General features: G+C 56.6%; 4 protein-coding genes across 6 annotated transcripts; 1 reads left to right on the top strand and 3 right to left on the bottom strand.

Annotated features, from left to right (window-relative positions):
- Positions 1–143: 143 nt before the first annotated feature.
- ZNHIT2 (zinc finger HIT-type containing 2) lies at positions 144–3,974 on the bottom strand. Its single transcript, XM_006737112.3, has one exon. It carries the CDS (start codon positions 1,384–1,386, stop codon positions 190–192), a length of 1,197 nt encoding a protein of 398 aa, XP_006737175.2. The 5' UTR covers positions 1,387–3,974; the 3' UTR covers positions 144–189.
- Positions 3,975–4,122: 148 nt separating this feature from the next.
- On the bottom strand, positions 4,123–5,712 carry FAU (FAU ubiquitin like and ribosomal protein S30 fusion). Its single transcript, XM_006737114.3, has 5 exons — positions 5,574–5,712; positions 5,226–5,308; positions 4,986–5,130; positions 4,486–4,541; positions 4,123–4,296 (listed from the first exon to the last, which is right to left on the bottom strand). Exons 2-5 carry the CDS (start codon positions 5,298–5,300, stop codon positions 4,171–4,173), a joined length of 402 nt encoding a protein of 133 aa, XP_006737177.1. The 5' UTR covers positions 5,301–5,308; positions 5,574–5,712; the 3' UTR covers positions 4,123–4,170.
- Positions 5,713–5,757: 45 nt separating this feature from the next.
- MRPL49 (mitochondrial ribosomal protein L49) lies at positions 5,758–9,453 on the top strand. The gene is made up of 4 exons (XM_006737118.3): positions 5,758–5,918; positions 6,896–7,046; positions 7,886–8,010; positions 8,132–9,453. Exons 1-4 carry the CDS (start codon positions 5,841–5,843, stop codon positions 8,276–8,278), a joined length of 501 nt encoding a protein of 166 aa, XP_006737181.1. The 5' UTR covers positions 5,758–5,840; the 3' UTR covers positions 8,279–9,453.
- SYVN1 (synoviolin 1) lies at positions 9,366–16,643 on the bottom strand. 3 transcript variants are annotated; one of them, XM_031032109.2, is made up of 16 exons: positions 16,306–16,643; positions 15,323–15,471; positions 15,001–15,093; positions 14,758–14,910; positions 14,568–14,616; positions 14,034–14,137; positions 13,432–13,558; positions 13,233–13,332; positions 13,079–13,144; positions 12,870–12,986; positions 12,610–12,773; positions 12,175–12,303; positions 11,923–12,078; positions 11,659–11,845; positions 10,647–10,798; positions 9,366–10,567 (listed from the first exon to the last, which is right to left on the bottom strand). In XM_031032109.2, exons 2-16 carry the CDS (start codon positions 15,452–15,454, stop codon positions 10,461–10,463), a joined length of 1,836 nt encoding a protein of 611 aa, XP_030887969.1. In that variant the 5' UTR covers positions 15,455–15,471; positions 16,306–16,643; the 3' UTR covers positions 9,366–10,460. The 3 variants fall into 3 exon arrangements, with proteins under 3 accessions (XP_030887969.1, XP_006737179.1, XP_030887968.1); XM_006737116.3 differs by having other exon boundaries at positions 11,923–12,081; positions 16,306–16,640; XM_031032108.2 differs by lacking the exon at positions 16,306–16,643 and adding an exon at positions 16,111–16,297 and having other exon boundaries at positions 11,923–12,081.
- Between the last annotated feature and the right edge of the window lie 1,217 nt (positions 16,644–17,860).

Here is a 17,860-nt window from a genome sequence, read left to right as displayed (position 1 = left end):
TGGGTCAGCTCTGGCCCAGGACAAGCTGAGAGGTGGCTTGTGGGCCCAGGAGTCTGGGGTTGGGCGGCGGGGGTGGGGAGTGGGGGTGGGGTGGGGGGTTGGGGACACGACAACAGCTGTTCCTCAGAAGCAGGCACTGCTCATAGGGCAGACCAGTCACAGCTTTATTAGTGACAGAGGGATCCCAGTTCAGCCAGGGAGTTCCTCAATGAGAATTCTTGGAGCAGGTGGCAGGGAGCCTCCCCAAAGCCGCTCCAACTCGCCGGTGAGGGCTGCCACCTCCTCAGCCACCACAGCGTGGGCTCGATGGGCCCGGGCACAGTCCAGAGCCAGGGGTGTGAGCGCCAGCTCATTTTCATTGGTCCAAGCCAGTAGGAACTGGCACTTCTTCCGCGCCCGGTAGAGGCGATCTCGCTCTTCCGTGGCCACAGCTTGCTTCCGGGCCCGGCCCAGCGTCCGCGCCAGGTGCCCCAGTGCTGCCAGCGTGTAGCCTTTCTGGTCGGCCGGGCCTTCGCCCATTAGGATGCGGGCAGCTTCGCGCATGGCACCCCGTGTGCCCAGGGGCCCAGGCGGATGCTCGCCTGCTTCGAGCACCTGGGCGGCGGCCTGCAGGGCTTCCTCGGCAGAGGCGAAGACCTGCTGCGCGCCCAGGGCTCCGGAAACGCCGAGCAGCGTGGCACAGAAGTCGGAGAGCAGCGCATCGTCGCCGCCGTGATACAAGGCAAGAGTGTGCGCGTAGGAGAACAGCACGTTGGGCAGCTGGAAGCGCACGAGCGGCGAGGCCGGGCTGCGGCTCAGGCTGGCCAGCGTGGGGATACGGGTGGGCACGGCGGGCGCGCGGGCCTCGGGAGCGTCTTCGAGAAACGGCTCGGCGGCGGCCTCCTTCACGGGTTCCGGTGACGTCCTCGCGGGGGTGGGCTCCAGCTCCGCAGGGTCATGGTCCGCAGCATCATCCACCTCCTCCAGAAGCCGCCGCGACCCGGCCCCGCGGCCCCACCACCACGGCCGCCACGGGGGCAGCAGCCGCCCGGCCTCGCCACGGCTCAGCAGCCGCTCGAAGGCCGCCTTCTCGGCGGGGGCCAGCAGCTCCCAGAGCCTGGTGAAGCCGCCTGGCGCCGGGCCAGGCCTGAGGCCGGCGTCCTCGGGGTCGTCCTCGGTCTCGCGTTGCTCTCGCAGCCGCCGTAGGGCGCTGGCCAGGCGGCTGGGCGAGGCGCTGCGGCCGCGGAGCTCTCCCAGCACCTGGTCCCGGTAGAAGGCTTCGGCGCAGGTGCCATGCGCCCGGTAGCAGCGCAGCGAGCAGTAGGGCACATTACAGCGAGGGCAGGTGTAGCGCGCGGGCTGGGCCTCCCCGGCCGGGCAAAAACCACAGGGCCCGGCCGGCTCCATGGCAATTGGCGCCCCGCGCCACTTGAGAACGCTCACAGGCAGCGCTGGGCAACTTCCGGTGCTAATCGGTTACTTCCGCCTCCTTGCGAGGCCAACGGAGCGTACTCAAAGCTCCCGAGGACTCTCGGCAACTTCCGCCCACACTCGGAAGCCAAGCCCCACCCCTCTGTCAAATGGCGCTTGAGCAGGCGCAGGAGCGGGTCGGGACGCACAGGCCCCGCCCTGCGCGGTGAGCGAGGGAGGGCGAGTGCACCAGGCCGGTGCTCCGCTGGTACCAGCTCGCCCCCTAGTGGTTCCCTTTTTAGCACGATAGAGCCTCCTGGCAGAAATCGATCTTTGAGAAGCACCTACTCTAGGCCCCTAATTGCGCCAGGCCCATGGGGGATGAGATGCATCCCTGCACTGGAAGGGCAGTCATTCTACTAGGGGACACAGAGAAAGGGGAGTGTAGGAAAAGGGTGAAGATGGACTACTTGGCCTAGTCTCTGTTTATGTGTGTGTTGGAGCATTTCCCCTCTTGAGAAGAAAGCAACGTTTAACAGATATGTTATAATATAACAGATATTATTTCCCCTCCAAATCTATGGTTCATCTAACTTTAAGGTGAAGAATCCATACTAGGTGCCAAAACACATCGAGAAGCAAAGAGATGGGATCCCTGTCCTAATGAGCTTGGTTTGTGGTAGAGTGGGGTGATAACCCACACACAGCATGCCAAGGGCCCCAAGGACTTGATCCATGGCACCCACACTGGTTCTTTAGACCCACCCCCAGTAAGTTTCGCTTTCACAATACCTTGTATGGATCATCTACTTCCCTATCAAGATCTGGATGGATTTGATGACCTTTTAAGTCCGCTCATTTTTTACATCCCCATTACGACCGGTAGTCTCAGCTACTAGTCCCTTAACTGGTTCCCTTTCTTGCCAGTTGTCCAGAAAAACCAGCCAGAGAAAGCACTGGATCACAAGTCAGATCACATCAGGCCCTTGCTTAAACCCTTCCTTGTACTTGGTGACCCTCCACTGCACTTGGACTCAAACCTAAACTCCTGTCCAGGTTTGACAAAACCACACAGCTCTGCACACAGTTCTCTGGGCTGGACCTCTTTCGTCATCTATTTGATAGGCTTCAGGCTTCACACATCCCATTTTTAGAGACCTTCCCTAGGATATTATGTCCACCCCCAACCACCCCTCTTTCATTACAACACCCTGCTTACTTTCTTTGAAGCTCTAACACTTAACTAGCTTCTGCACTTAAACCACAAGAATCGAAACACCTAGAAAGGAGGTGACCGTCATTTTCTTAAAAGATTACTAGAGATAAAAATAGCCTGTATGTTTGCACACTATGTGGCAGGTGCTGATCTAAGAACTTCACATCCTTTATTTATTCTTCACAGCAACTCTCAAAAACATGATGGCAGAAACTAAATAATTTGAAGGTTGGAAGTGAGAAAATAAATGAAGCAAGAATTCAAACTTAAAAGGCAGTCCAAGTCTAGATCCAAGGTCTTTACTTCATGTTATACTGTTTTCCAAGAACCAGCAGGTTCAAAAACCTTCGCAAAACGAGTGGGTACCCATGTTGCCAGGGGAATCTCGAATCAGTCCCAGAGAATTCCATTCCTAGGAACACTCAATCAACCAACCCACCAACCTGAGCTACGATTAGGTTAAGGTACAAACAAGGTTACCACAGTGCCAATGTAATCAGGCAATGCTTTCTGTAGGGCCACTTTTAGGCAACAGGCTTGGGCAATGGAAGACCGAGTAAGGTAGAAGGGCCCATAGCAACCACCCGGCTGAATGCAAACAGGTCCATCAGGAAACCCACCTCAGAACAGCCGTAAGCCCTTGCTGACCAATGGGCTGCTTACAACCAGGCACAGGAACTAAAAAAAAGTAAAGTTCCACATGTTCCCCTACCTCCTCCCCCTCCCCCTTAACTACAGGCCCCCCACCACTGCCTCCTGGCAGACAGTCTCTCCTCTGCCCCCTTGCAGTGTATTCAATAAACTTCCATCTCCTCTGTTCTGCCTTGGGTGAATTCTTTCAGGGCCAGCACTGCTGACCTCCCAATAGGGTCGCCCCACTTTCCAGAGTAGGGACATTCTAGACCCCTGCCCTGGACTCCACTAAGGCCATAGCTGGTCCCAAGTTCAGGAAAGGTCCGACTGGCCTTCCCTGATACATCTTCTACTCACACTTCTCTACTGATGCCTACCGATCCTCCCAAAGAGATTTCTCATCTTCTCTGTTTAAAGAACAAGAACAAGGCGCCAGGGTGGCTTATTCGGTTAAAGGTCTGACTCTTGGGTTTCAGCTCAGATCTTTGAGCTGGAGCCCTGTGTGGAACCCCACGCTCAGTGGAGGGCCTGCAAAGATTCTCTTCCTCTGCCCCTCCCCCACTCTCTCTCAAATAAATAAATCTTAAAAAAAAAAAAAGGAACAAAAACAAAAAAGGATTTGGGAGAATTATCAAGTTATTTGGAGTGGGAAATTTCCCCAACTCTCCATCTGAAGAGTTACCATCTGGGGTTACCAATTTTCATAGTAAGCCTTTTCTTGTAGTTTACCACGCCTTCCCCATCCCAGCTGAGGGCCCCTGCCTCTTCCAACCTGACTGTGTCAAGAAACCAGAACCAGGCCTCACTGTTCTAATGAACACACCACCAGCCCTAGAAGCTGTGTATCTTCCCGAGGCCCTGCACGTGAAGATGAAACAGTGAGATGACTGAACTACGTGGCTTTATTGGGGAGAGCCAGGATTACAATGGACTTAAGAGTTGGCATTGGGGCCCTTCTTCTTGCCAAAAGTGGGCACAACGTTGACAAAGCGCCGGTTGTACTGCATCCGCCGTTTGGCTCGGCCTGTCTTCTTCTTCTTTTTCTCCTGTTTGGCCACCTGGGAAAAGGGAGGGATGGTAAGACCTTCCACGCCTTCCCTCAGTCTTAACTCCAGGCAGGGAGAAGGCGAACAGAGGAAAGACCAAAGGTCTTGGCTTAGCTTAAAAACAAACAAAACAAAACAAAACCCGCACACAGAAAAACAAAAACCCAAAGTCTAAACACCACCACTAATACTCTCACCTACCTTGGGAGTCTGCCCTCTTACTTTCCCAGCACGGGCCAGAGAGCCATGGACTTTACCTGCGGTGGGAAAGGAGGTCAGAAGACAGCAGAGCAAGAAGGCCCCACCCAGTAGAATCCCTTCTCCCTCAACTCAAGCCTTTGAAGATAAACAGGGACCAACAGGGAATGAGAACAAAGTTACAGAGATATGACCTCTGACCCAAGAGTGTTTATTTAGTATGGTATGTTCCAGGGTTTCACTTCAGGATTTTCCAGCCCCTGACTTTAAACAAGAAAGAAGAGTACCCTGGAGAATATAATCTAGTCTGGCTTGATCTTAGTGACCAAACAAGGGACTAGTAAATAACTGAAACCGAACGACGCTGTGGCTCAGTCTCCCATGGACCTCTTAATGAACAAGGTAAGCAGGAAGAACCACCCTGGGTTGAGGACACTGAACTTCACACCCCACCCTCATTATGAGTTTACAAACATTTCAAAGAACAATGCTCCCCAACTCACCTCCGAGCATGCGGCCGGCTACTTCCAAGGTGGTCAGAGCCTCCACTCCACATTGACCTAGGGTAGCCTCATCCTCCAGGGGCGTGCCTGCCAGGAGCACGACTTGATCTTCTGGCGCGATGCCCTCCAGGGAGGCTACATGAGCCTCGGGGAAAAATAAGACTCATCAGCGTTTCCGCGGGGAGGTGGAGACTGAAGAACACAAGAGGACGGGGCCCAGGAAGCACCACGCAGCCTTACCTTGATCTGGGCGACCGTCTCCTGGCCGGTCACCTCGAGGGTGTGTAGCTCCTGGGCGCGGACAAAGAGCTGCATGTCGGCGACTGAAGAAAGAGAGACTCGTAAGAGAAGAATGCTCTGGGAGAGAGGAGGGTCGGGGGAAGGTAGCGGACCGGCACCGATCGCGCTGGGATACAGGTGGTCGTGGGATCTCACGTGGGTTAAGGCCGGGCCTGCTGGGGGGGGTTGGCTGGGGACCGGGAGCTGGCCCTCAGAACACATCCTCTCCCTCTATTTTTCCCGCGCTCTCTGGCTTCGCGGCCAACCTGCTAATAGGCCCTCCAGATCCAGCGGTGGCCCAAATCTTACCTGAACCGCGGGCACCGCAGCCACTACCGCGAAGATGGAGTCGAGAAAGAGGAAGGAGCAAGGGCGCGCACGTCCTCACCGCCTGCTGCGTGCCACGTCACTGCTGGGCGACCGCTGGAGCCTTTGGTGTTTGTACCGCCCACGGCAGTCCTAGCTCCGCCTCTTTACGCTTTGCGCAGGCGTTCTTTCGGTCCCGGGCGCGCCCAGGAAGGGGCGGGATCTGGCCGGTTGTACGCGCAGAAGGCCCGTGTACGGGAACAGTTCAAGATGGCAGCGGCCATGTTCCGGGCTACGCTGAGAGGGTGGAGAACCGGCGTCCAGCCGGGCTGCGGGCTACGGCGGCTGGTGAGAACGCTGAGCCTGGAGGTGTGGGAGGAGGGCTGCGTTGAATCTCATTGTCATTCCTGTAACCCTGGAGCTCAGATACGAGATAGAAACGAGGTTCAAGGCCTGCAGGGCGCCTCGGTGTGTGGGGCTTAGAACCTGATTGGTGGATAACTTGGGTTAGTCAGAACTGGGAGGGGCTGCACATCCGACTTCTGCCGATTTTTTAAAAGGGATACCGTTCGACAAGGTAGGGGGTCGGCCCCAGATCGTTGGTGACACGAATGGGAACCTAGAGTTCATGATATACAGGTCCCTTCATTCTGCTTCCCTCTTCTCGTAACCCCGGGGCCTATCAGGACTCCAGGGTATCTGTTGGGAGAAGTGTCCAAGAAGGATCTTTAGGCTGGAGGATGGGAGGACAGATTGCAGAGAGTTACTCTAGGTAGATTGTTTATTATTGTCTTAATTTTTCTCAGATGGGAAAAGGGGGTAATAAAATACCTAACCTGTGTCATTGTAAGAATTAAGTCAAAACAATACCCGTAATACATTTAGTCCAGTGCCTGGCGGTGTTTATATGAGGCCAAATGTTCCAGGTAAGCGAGGGTCACATCGGATGATGTGAATGGATTATCACGATTGCTGAAAGTGCCTAATCCAGAACTACAATATTTCAATAGAATGTTTAGAGGAAACTTTAAAATACTGAAAAAGACTATGTCAGTCAGACAGTAAATTGACTTTGGCTTTTAAGTCCCACAGAAATCCCAAGAGATGGGAGCCCTTCAGAGTGCCTGAATTGCTTTTCCAGACTCACCTCTACCCTGGCAAACTGAAGTCTGGGGCTTTCGTATCTCCAGGCTTTTATTTAGCCATTCTTTGCACCTGTGGTGTTTCCTTTTTTTACTTAAGTTCTGCCTCTCCTTTGTTGGGTGGGGTGTGTAGTGGGTGGGCTGATGGGAACTGTGGTTGTTTGTTTTTGTTTTTGGCCTCAGAGTCAGACCCAGGAGCCTCCTGATTACCCCAGCTTTGTGGAGTCTGTGGATGAATACCAGTTTGTCGAGCGCCTGTTACCCCCTACCGGCATCCCAAAGCCCCCAAAGCATGAACACTATCCCACTCCCAGTGGTTGGCAGCCACCCAGAGGTGAGCTGGGCGATGGGGATGGCTTGAGGTTTACAGAGGGAAATCTCCCTCTCCCTAGTGGTCTACCTCCCCAGTTGAGGCTCTGGATTCCCCAGTGGGCTCAGGACTTGTGTGGAGGTCTGTCAGGGCTTAGCATCTGTCTCATGTTCAAGGAAGGGCCTGGGAATGCAGCCCTGTTTTACTGGTACCCATCCATCCACACTGTTGGGATGAGGTCTTCCCATTCAGGAAAAGTGAAGCATAGAAGACCTAAGAGCTGGGACCCCCACTCCCACCCGAGTAAGTCTTGTACCATAATTGAGAGCACAGCTTCGTAGTTGGGCAGTTCTGGGTTCCAATTTGGCTCTGCTGTTCGTTGCCAGTGTGATCATGAGTTAGTCACTTAGCTTCTCCCATCTTCAGTTTCAGCAAAATGGAGATAATCTGCTCAGTACATAAAGCACTCAGCACAGAGCCCAGCATGTGGTAGGTAGGTGTTCAGTGCTGTAAATCCCCATTTCTTTGCGCCAGAGGTTGATATTAGCCTCCCTGACCCAGGGGAGAAGTGCAGGATTCGCCCCAGATCGGGACCTAAAGATCCAGGGAGGCATGGCCCTAACATCATTTCTTCTTGAGCACCTTCTGCTGCCAGGCCCTGTGCTGGGCCTGTGAGGTTACCAGGTCAAACCAGCTGGTCCTGGCTTAAATTTAGGGAAAGAGCAGGTCTTCTGACCTGAAATCTAGAGGTGGCTTTACCATTGGGTGCACTGAGTCTCTGTAGACTGTGAGGGGAAGGGCATCGGCTAAGGTGGCATAAAGCCTGGGGAGATTTGGCTTCTCACCATTCTTCCACGTAACAGACCCCCCACCCAACCTGCCCTACTTTGTGCGGCGCTCTCGAATGCACAACATCCCTGTCTACAAGGACATCACACATGGCAACCGCCAGATGACTGTGATCCGAAAGGTGGAGGGGGATATCTGGGTAAGTGAGGGCATGGGTCAGGGGCTGATTCTAACCCTTTCAGGGCTGAAGGGATGGGAGTCTACTAGAGGGGATGGTCTGACCAGGCTTGATTTATCATCGTCCCCCTCTCCCTCCCCAGGCCCTGCAGAAGGATGTGGAAGATTTTCTGAGTCCACTGTTGGGGAAGACACCTGTCACCCAGATCAATGAGGTGACAGGTACCCTGCGGGTCAAGGGCTACTTTGACCAGCAGCTCAAAGCCTGGCTCTTGGAGAAGGGCTTCTGAGGCCCAGCTGAGCAGGCTGCATGATAGCATCCCCCACAGACTAGAGTCCAGGGGGTCTCGGGAGGATGGAGGTGGCTGTTGGAGCAACTGGGACAGGAGGTATAAATGCCAGGGCTAAGAGCTTGGGCAGGGCAGAGTCAGGGCTAAAGGGCTTCAGAGCAGGCCTCGCTCACATTAAGGGGGAAACGGGACCCTCTCCACAGGTGCCAGCAGTGGGGGAGGGCTGCCTGACAGTGGAGACCCTGCCTTCATTGGAGCTTATTGGGCTCAGCTGTTCAAATTCTGGAGGTTGTTGACTGGTGAAAGTAATAGCCCAGCCCAGTTTAGGGGAGGGTAGCACAGGGCAAACCCACTGAGTACATTTCTTCCTTGGCCCTCAGACCCTCACTGCTGCAGACATTCTTAAGCCCTTGCTCCAGGCCTGTGGAGAACCCAGAGGACTCAGGCCTGGGTCCCCGAGATCTTCAGTTCCAAGTGCAGGCATAGAAGGTCCATGTCAGCCCCTGGGCTCATTTCTTTTACCCATGGAGAAGTAGAAGGCCCAGTCACCTTGGCTCCATTGTAGGGACAATTGGGTCTGACTACATTTCTAGCTCTAAGAAGCTAAAGTGATTAGCTTGAGCTGGTCTTTCCACAAGGGGGTGCTCGGGAGCTCCCAGCAGTCCAGCACAGCCAGCCTTCCTTCCCAGCTTGCTGGCCTGGTATCAAGGCTGGACGGGAGCTTTGCAGGAAGAAAGGTGTTGGCCTTTTGTCCCTGCCATCCGGTCCCACCCCCAGCCAATGAACCTTCACACTTGCCCAATTCTTGGGAGTTACAAAGGTCAGAGGCCTGAGTTCCCAGCCTCATCCCACCCTCCAACTAGTTAGGGACAGGGTTCAAAGCCTGGCTCCCCTACTTGTCCTCTGACCTAAGGCAGGGAACCTAACCTTTCTGGGGCTCAGTTTCTTCGTATGGAAAATGGGGATATCTTCATAATAATTTAATGACTTGTCTAAAGAAACCCACACCCCTGGGGATTCTCAAGTCGACAGCGTGAGCAAGAAAAAGAAGCCTGGCACACGGATCCTGTGACACCAGCTCCACCAGTCATTAATGCGAGTCTTTATTTGGCTGTATATACAATTTAAGCTATTAAAATTTGTACAATATTTACAAATTAAATAATCACCTGAAACTGTCTCCAGCAACTCTTGTAACACAGAACCGAGGGAAAAAAAGATGGGGGCAGGCAGGCCTCGGCTCCTGTGGTCCCTACCTGGCCCAGTGCCTTTTCTAAACTGGAAAGACCAGGAGCCTGACATTCTTGCTCCTCTTTCCTAGGGTCAAGCACTCAAGTTCAAAGACAAAATTTAAGCCAAAAGACAACAGCAAGGAAGTAGTTCCAATTCTTCTAAACTCAAGAGAAGTTCTGTAAGTTGAGAAGTGGCCTTCCCCAGATTCTGGGGCTTGCAGTGGTTCAGGAGCAGACACACGAGCCCTCAGCCTGGCGTAAGGCTGGGCAGTGGTTGCTGGGTGAGACTAGGAACGGTCTCACTTGATAGACAAACTGCAGGGAGAGGGGGACCTGAGGGGAGGGGCAGGGCACCTTGTGCTGCCCCCCTGCTCCTCCACCCCCAGGCACTCCTTTCCCTGAGCTGTGCGATTGCCAATAAGACGCGGAAACACCATAGGGCCTAAGGGACACAGCCACCATCACAGAGGATTCTAGGGAGTTTAGGGTAAGAAGAGGGACAGCAGTACCAGTCTTGGTGGGTGGCCCAGGGAGCAAGTTCCTGGCCTGCCTCCAGCCCCTTAAGTTCACACATGGGATTGGGGAGCTAATACTGTTTAGCACTGAAGCGATTTCACTCACACACACACAAGTGGGGCCTGGAGGGGCTGCCCCTTCTCCCGGAAACTGCGCCTCCTGCCTTCACGGCCCCAGCGGAACAGGCTGAAGGGTGGGAGAGAAAGGCTGGAACAGACCCGAGATCCCCAAGGCTGCCCGGGTCGGAAGGGCTGGGGTCAACTGGGGCCTCAGGCGTCTTTCCACTTGGCCTAGGGGATGCCTCCTCCTTTGTCTCAGAGCTGGGGGTCGTTACTCCCTGGTGCACATAGACAGGGAGCGGGCACTTGGTGGCAGGATGTGTTACAGCAAGGGCTGCTCAAGAGAGTGGAGGCAGGGGTAGGACTGGGGTAGTGTCAGTGGGCGACGGGGGACTCCAACTTTTGCAGGCGGCGGCGACGGAGCTCTGCTGCATCGGGCTCCCCATCCTCAGGCAGCTCCTCCGTGCCAACTGACTCAGGAGCTGGGGACAGAGTTCAGAAGTGGAACCGAGAGAAGTTCCTTCCCCACTCCCCGCCTCCCCCCAGGCTGACCGAGACTACCTGGAGGCTTTTCAGGCTCAGGGGCTGGTGGGGAGACTCCTGGGGATGGGGTGGTGGTCTCAGAGGTGGGGATGCTGGTGGGGGGGGCAGCAGGGACAACTGCAGGGGCAGTCTCCTCAGTGGGGCTGACTGAGGTGGCAGGCCGGGGGGGCCTAGGAAGAGAAGAAGGAAGAGGCAGGTGAGGCCCTGACATCCTGGCACGATTGGGCAGATTCTTCTGCCCCTTGGGAGCCTTGCAGGGTAGCGTCCGCGCTGACGTCCGTCTGCAGCCGGAGTTAGCAGCAGACACAGGCGAACATGTGCGGTGGGAGTCCTCATGGGTCCATACCACAGACAGGCTGTAAGTCAGTGGCTGGCGTGAACCGTCGGCCTTGCTCACTCTGACACTGCATTCTCTAGTGGGTGCCAGGCTCCTTACGGGGCACCCGAAGGCTTTGCACTGAATAAAACTGCACTCAGATCTCAGACTCCAGCTCCCCTCCACGCCTGTGCGGTCACTGCTGTGTGCCAGGCACTCTGTGCACGTGACCTGTGGACGGGACTTAGAACCCTTCTATTCAAAAAAGGTGACAGTGGTCACCGAGCAAGTGAGTGGTGGGACCAGGACTTGAACTCAGGCCAGGCTGGCTCTGGGTGACTTTATTTGTTGACTCAAATCAGGGGTAGTGGTTCCCAGGCACATGGTCACCATATGTGAGAAGGGGATACATGATGAACTAAAGCCCTAGGAATTAGGAGTAATTTGATTTTAGAAAAACATAAAGGAACAAGATTCAAAGTCAGCTCTCTAATCAACGTCAGTCCTCCTGAGACCCAGGCAGGCCTTCTTCAGCGAGAGGACAGAGGCCTCGAGAACCTGGAGATCCTGCTATGCTACAGACAGGTCAGCCTGAGTTAACAGGCATCATGGGGTGGCACAAGAGAAAAAGGCCAAGAACCCTGGCTGGGGGCCTTCTGTGGGCAGCTAGCTGCACGCTGCCGCCGCGCATCCCAGAACCCCATGCGGACTTACCCCAAGGAGGCGAGCACGGTGAGGTACTGGTTGATCTGCAGCATGGCGGCGTCCAGCAGCGTGTGGATGTTGCGCAGGCTCTGCAGCCGAGCCTCCAGGTGCTGTCGCTCGTGGCCTTCCAGAGCCCGCAGCTCCTCCGGGGTCAGCCCGGCAAAGCCCGCAGGGGGCACGGGCATTGGGGGGAAGGCTGGAGAGAGGCAGAGGCTCAGCCTGGGCCTGACACCCCCTACCTTCCAGATTAACCCCGAGTGTGGCTCAGCTTACCAAAAGGTGGAGGCAGCGGCATGCCCATCCAGGGGGGCGGGAAGGGGAAGCCCGGGGTGGGGCCAGCCTCAGGGGCCGGGGTGGAGCCAGGGCCGGGGGCCGAGGCAGAGGCTGCAGAAGCAGCAGCGCTGGCCGCTCCACTGGGCCGAGAAAGGGCTGCTGAAGAGTAAGAACAGGAAGATGGGGAGCGTTAAGAGGCCTCCGCTTCCATTCCTCCCACCCCTTGGCTGTGGCAGTCCCCAAAAGACTCACCTGCACTAGTGGATGGAGGGGCCACAGCCTCTCCTGAGCTGGGGGGAGGTGGGACAGGTGGGAAGGGGCCCATGGGGGGCCATAGCGGGAACATGCCTGGAGGAAAGGGAGGCAGGAGGCCCTGGGGGACTGCAGAGAGAGGACAGGGAGTGAGAAAAGGTCCAAAGTGAGATAGAGGCAAATCACACACGAGAGGCTGGCCGTTAGGAACTCTGTCCCTGCTCCCAAGGGCCGCTCTGAGCTCGGCACTGATGACTCAAGATTACAACCCATTGATAGATTACAACCCATTGATGGCTCTTCCAATGACTCCCTTCCCCACCCGGACTGAGCTTCTGGAGGACAGGGAATCGGATTCATCTCAGTTTCCCATACCCGGCTCAGGTCAAGTACTCAACAGGGTGTGTTGGATGGCCAAATGAGGGGGCCACTCACAGTTGGGGGGCTGCGGCAGGAGTGGTGGGGGGTGAGCGGCTGGCGGTGGCCCTTGATCCGCAGGTTCTGGGGGCGGTGGTGACTGGGTCGGCAGTGATGCCCGGAGGACGTCCATACGGCAGGTAGGGCAGGTCTGCTGCCGCTGGAACCAGGAGCGCAGGCAGCTGGGGGGTCAAGACCAGGTGATGGTCAGCAGGTCCCTGGGGGCCTGCCTTCCAGAGCCTTTCCCCTCGTGTCAGGCCCCCCGGGGCCCCTCCCACCTGGTGTGGAAAATGTGGTTGCAGGGCAGCCTCTTGGCACCAGTCACCATCTCTTCTCGGCAGATGATGCAGACATTGTCCATTGCCTGGAGTTCCTCTGGGGTGGCATCTGGATACCTAGTTAGGACAGGCCAAGGATATGTCAAGACCAGAGGTGGAGACAGAACCTGGGGCAGAGCTCGGGACGGCAGCCGGACCGGCCCACTTACAGTGTGTTCATGTTGCGGATGGCTCGGCGAGACATGATGGCATCCGTCACAGCCTTCTTGAACTGCCTGAAAGGCCAGTTTCGGTGAAAGCGGGGTGAGGGGGGGGTGAGGATCAGGTATGGGTCGGGGGCAGGACGGGCTGGGCTGGGCTTACCTCATGGCCAGGTACATAGGCCGGATGGCAAAGAGAGGGAAGGTGTGCACCTTGATCATGATAGTCATGAAGGCCATGTAGAGCAAAACCTTGATGAAGCCTGGAGGCAGGGGGAGGTGCAGAGAGCAGCAGTCACAGGGCCTGGGAAGCAGGGCCGGGGACGCTGGGCCAGGTCAGGGGAGGCCCAGGCTCTTCTCACCTGTAAACAGCTCCGTGTAGAGCATGTACACGGCCTTATTGTCCCAGGGGTTCTCGCTCTGGAGGTCCACAGAGTGCAGTACATACTTGATGAAGATGGTGAGCACCATAGTCATCAGGATGGCATACTGGGGGGGGAGGGGGGAACATAAGCACACAGCGCCCCCTGGCTGCAGTCACACTGTGATGGTGCTGGGCGCGGGCTGGGACATGGCTGCATCCTCCCAGCCCCTCCTCGCCCGGGCTGGTGTCACTTCTGGCAACACCAGACCTCTCCAGCCCGGGCGGCCTGTCGAATGACAGAATTAACTGTCCCTTCGTAACGACATGGCTTTGCCGATGAAAAGATGCAGGTCAAGTGCTCAGCACAGGGTCTAGCGTACAAGTGAGCACCCAACCAGTGGGGACTCCTCCCCAGCAGTCCATCAAGCTAATTAGGTGTGCGTGTAGAAGGCGGGAGCTGACACTGACTGATGGCTGCTCCTTGGTGGCCCGCACAGGCCTGGCCCCAGAACAGGTGCTCAGTAAGGGCTGGTTGCGTTCTTCAAGCCCCGTTCGGTGCCACCTCAGGCTTGTCCTCCCAACCTCCCAAGCCAGTCTTACCTCAAAGCCAAACACCAGCTGCACAGAGGCCCCACGGGTCAGGATGCTGTGATAGGCATGGCTGACGAAGAGGAAATCCAAGATACCCAGGAGGAACATAAGGGCTGTGGGGACCCCCAAATTGGGGGTTGGTGGGGTCAGCGCAGGGCCTGACAGCCGCTTCCTGCTTTAAGACCCCTCCCTCCCCCCCTCAAGCCCACCATGGCCTTAGCCATCTAGTCAGGTGGCACACTCCACTGACCCCAGCCCCCTGGGAACTCCAGTTTTGCCTAGGAGGGTATTAGAGCGGCCCGAGCTCCAGGTGAGGAGGCCAAGAGCTAAGGGGCTGGGCAGCTGAGAAGCCCTGGAGTGGAACAGGGCAGAGATGATGCAAATTAACTTCCCAATTTATCTTTCCTGTACAGCTGTGGGTCAAGGGGGACGCCTGTGCTCTAGGGTACAGGACCACGGTTAGTGACTTGTCATGTTCCAATCGTCCACGGTGCCTCTTCTCCCTCCAGCTCCCTCCTCTCCCCTCCCATGGATCTCACTCACAGACAATGCGGCAGTGAAAGAGCCAGGAGATATTGGGGCTGCGTTCCATCTAAGGCAGAGCAGAAAGGGGGCCCATCAGGAAGGCTAGGGCTCACCCCACATCCCCAACCCAGCCTTCACTGCCCAAGCCTATCCACCAAGCCATTCCCTGGCTCCCATCTGCTTCAGAGAACCCCCTGACCCAACTCACAAAGTCCACACGGTCCTCAGCCAGCCAGTGAAAACACTTGAGGAAGAGAAGGAGAGTGAAGAGTGCAACAAAGCGGGGGCTGAAGTCGTCCCGAAAGACGGTGAAGGCCAGACAAGTCTCAGTGACAGCGTACCAGGAACGTTCCAGAAGGTGCTGGGGGGTGGACAAGGAATGATGAGGAACTCAAGACATTCAGCTTGCCCAGCTCCCTGCCCCTCACTTTTGGAGTCCTGAACATCTTACCTCCATCTCTGCTGCCCTCAACTGTCCAAAGAACACCTTGCCCATCACTTTGCCCAAGAGAAAGACAAGGACAAAGGCCTGGATGTAGAGGACCTAGGAGTGAGAAGAAGCTATGGTTTGAGGTCACTTTCTGCTCTGCTATGTCTGGGGCTCATCATTCGGGAACCTCCCTATGTCCCCATCCCAATTAATTCAAAGTCAGGCAGCTAGTGGGCTACTTGGCTTCTCTCCTACTTACCTGACCTCTAGCTCCGCCCCTGCCTCAAGCAGACTCCTCCTCCCCGCCCAGGGAGCTCCCCCCGACCCTGAGCCCCGAACTCACTGCCATGCTGGGGCTGGACTTGGTCAAGTACACCACAGTGGGGTAGAACTGGTGCTTGAGGTAGTAGGCATGAGCCACCACGGCCCCGGTCAGCGCCAGGCTGGCCGCCATCATCACTGCGGTGCGGAACATTGCCCTGGCCTGGAGACCTGTGCGGGGAAGGGAAGGACCTGTGTGATGCGCACACTGTGCAAACCTAGCACAGTGCCCGACACGCGGTGTCACCAAATGGGGGGGGGGGGGAAACAAAGCCCGCCTCACCTCACCCTCACAATCATGACGTCAAGAATAGCATACGCTCCCCCAATTTGCAAATAAGAAAATGGAGGCTCACAGGGGTTAAGCGAGCCCACTGACGCAAGGCCTGGAGCCTGGGTCAGTCTTGTTTCAAATCTAGGGCTTTCCACGCCGCCTGCCAAGCCGCCGCCTCTAGGGAGGCAGGAGGCGAGGCAACCGTGCTGGAGGAGGGGGAACCACTACCACGGCCTCTGAAGTGAAGATGATGGGGAGGATGCAAACGCAGAAACCTCCAGAAGCAGGAACGTGCCGTCTGGACTGGGAGAAGCCAGGCGCTGGGGGGCGCAGCCGGGCAAGCGACAGCGCCGGTGACAGCTCGGCCAGGGTGGGCAGCTGCGACGCGCGCCCCGCGGGAGAGGGCGGGGTACGTCAGCCTGGAACCCTGGCGTCCCCCAACCCCCAGGGCAGTGTCCACTCGGGGGCAGCGGAGAAACGGCCGATCGCCGGGATGCTGCGGCGGCACCGAGAGGGACCCGGGGCGCCCCCCGCACCTGTGATCGCCAGGAGCTGCGAGCGTCGCAGGCGGGGCCCAGCCTCTGGAGAGCGGCCGCGCGGGCGCCTGAGGTCTACGGCCAGCTGACAGCTGCGAGCGGGGCTGAGGGGCCGCGCCGACCCCGGAGCCCTCAAGGGGAGGGCCCAGGTCCCGACTCCCAACCACAACCCGGGCCCGACCCCGGCCGACTCACCAGGAGCCCAGCGCCGCGAGCCCGCTCGATCCCCGCGACTGCGGAGGCGGCTCGGGTTAACAACACTCCCCACCCCCTGCGAGCCGGAACTTCGGGGGTGAGACACCTCACTTCCGGCGGGGCTCAGTGTAGATCGTACCAAGTGCACCCTTTCTTTGGCCGCACCGCGCACCCTCCGTGTTGCCGGGAGCAGTGGCCCAACCACCGTATCTAGGCTTCGTGCCCACGGCCTGAGCAAGAGATGCGAGAGGTGGTCGGAGCGGAATAGGGCAGCCCGGCAGGTGGCTGGAGTCCCCCCGCTTATTGGTCCCAGATGGTATCGTCTCCGTCTCCAAGTGGACTCAACCTAGGGGAGGACTCAGGCTCTTAAGGCGGGGAGGAAGGTGGGGCTTTGTGCGGGCCGTACCACTTGGAGGGGGGGAGTGTGCAAGGGACAGACATTACGGGCTTAAGTGGAATAAAATGTTTTAGAGTCTCATTCCAGAAGATTTCAGAACAATTTGACAAATAAGATGCTTTCCTGGAGAACTAGATTCAGAAAAGAAAAATTTGCTCCTCCATGATTACCCCAAAATTGTATGGGAGTGTGTTGGGTCCCCGTGGCTGCTATTAATTGGCCGAGATAGAGTTACGCGGACCAATAAGAAAAAGGAAGGAAATTTGCCGGCCTATGGAAAGAGCAAAGCAGGTGAGCGGTTGCTAGGCACGAAAGGCAGCGTTGCCTAGGTCTGGGTCCAACCCCAGTGGGCGGACAGCTGGCGGGGAGGTGGGGGGGCCTACAGGCCGTAGGCGGGTGATCTGTGTCTGCGCAGGGGAACGTTTATTGCGCCACGAAAGGGAGGCGCAGGCTGGTGTGTCTAGGACTAAGAAGGCAGATCTTTAATACCGGCTAATCTTGGGGTAGTGTTCTGTGCAAAGGGACTGACTTCAGCTTCCCTGTGCCTACAGCTTTGCCCTCCTTGTATTATCCACTCCCCGGCCATAACCGCAGCTACCACTGGTCTTGGGCTGCCCAGTGTTTACGTTTGTGTCTCAGTCGCAGCCAAGCCAGTCTGCTCATTCACAGAATGAAGCCAATACGCCCAATTTGTGTCTTGCATTTTCCTCTGTCTCATGTAGCAATCAATCACCAAAGTGTATGGGCTAGGAGGTGCTATGCTCATTTTGTACGTGGGACAATGGAGGTTCAGAGATTTAACAAGACCTGTTCTAGGATTGGCATCGGGTCTGTCTGACGCTAAATTCCCATCCTGTTGGCCTCAGCCACCTTCACCACCTCCTGAATTGGCTTGACCAGTTTAGCCTGTAACCTGTCACAGAGTTGGCTCCCTGACGAGGCCATGTGTTACTTTCTAGTGACTGCATCCAGTGGTGAGCTTTCAGTTCTTGCCTGATTCCACCTCTCTCCTCTTCTAAAAAGTCTCCTCCCTGAGCTTCTGTGATCCCACAGGCCTCTGCTTTTCTTTCTGGCTGTGCATCTGCCCCTTTCCTCGTCTGTCCTTTCCTCTGCGCCTTTCCTCTGTCTGTCCTCTGTCTGTCTCTTCCCCACATGTCC

The sequence above is a fragment of the Leptonychotes weddellii genome, chromosome 11, assembly GCF_054177405.1.
Source record: "Leptonychotes weddellii isolate Sample4059 chromosome 11, ASM5417740v2, whole genome shotgun sequence".
NCBI classification, from domain to species: Eukaryota; Metazoa; Chordata; class Mammalia; order Carnivora; family Phocidae; genus Leptonychotes; species Leptonychotes weddellii.
Note: the sequence above shows the minus strand (reverse complement) of the source record. Positions and strands in the feature narration are given on the sequence as shown.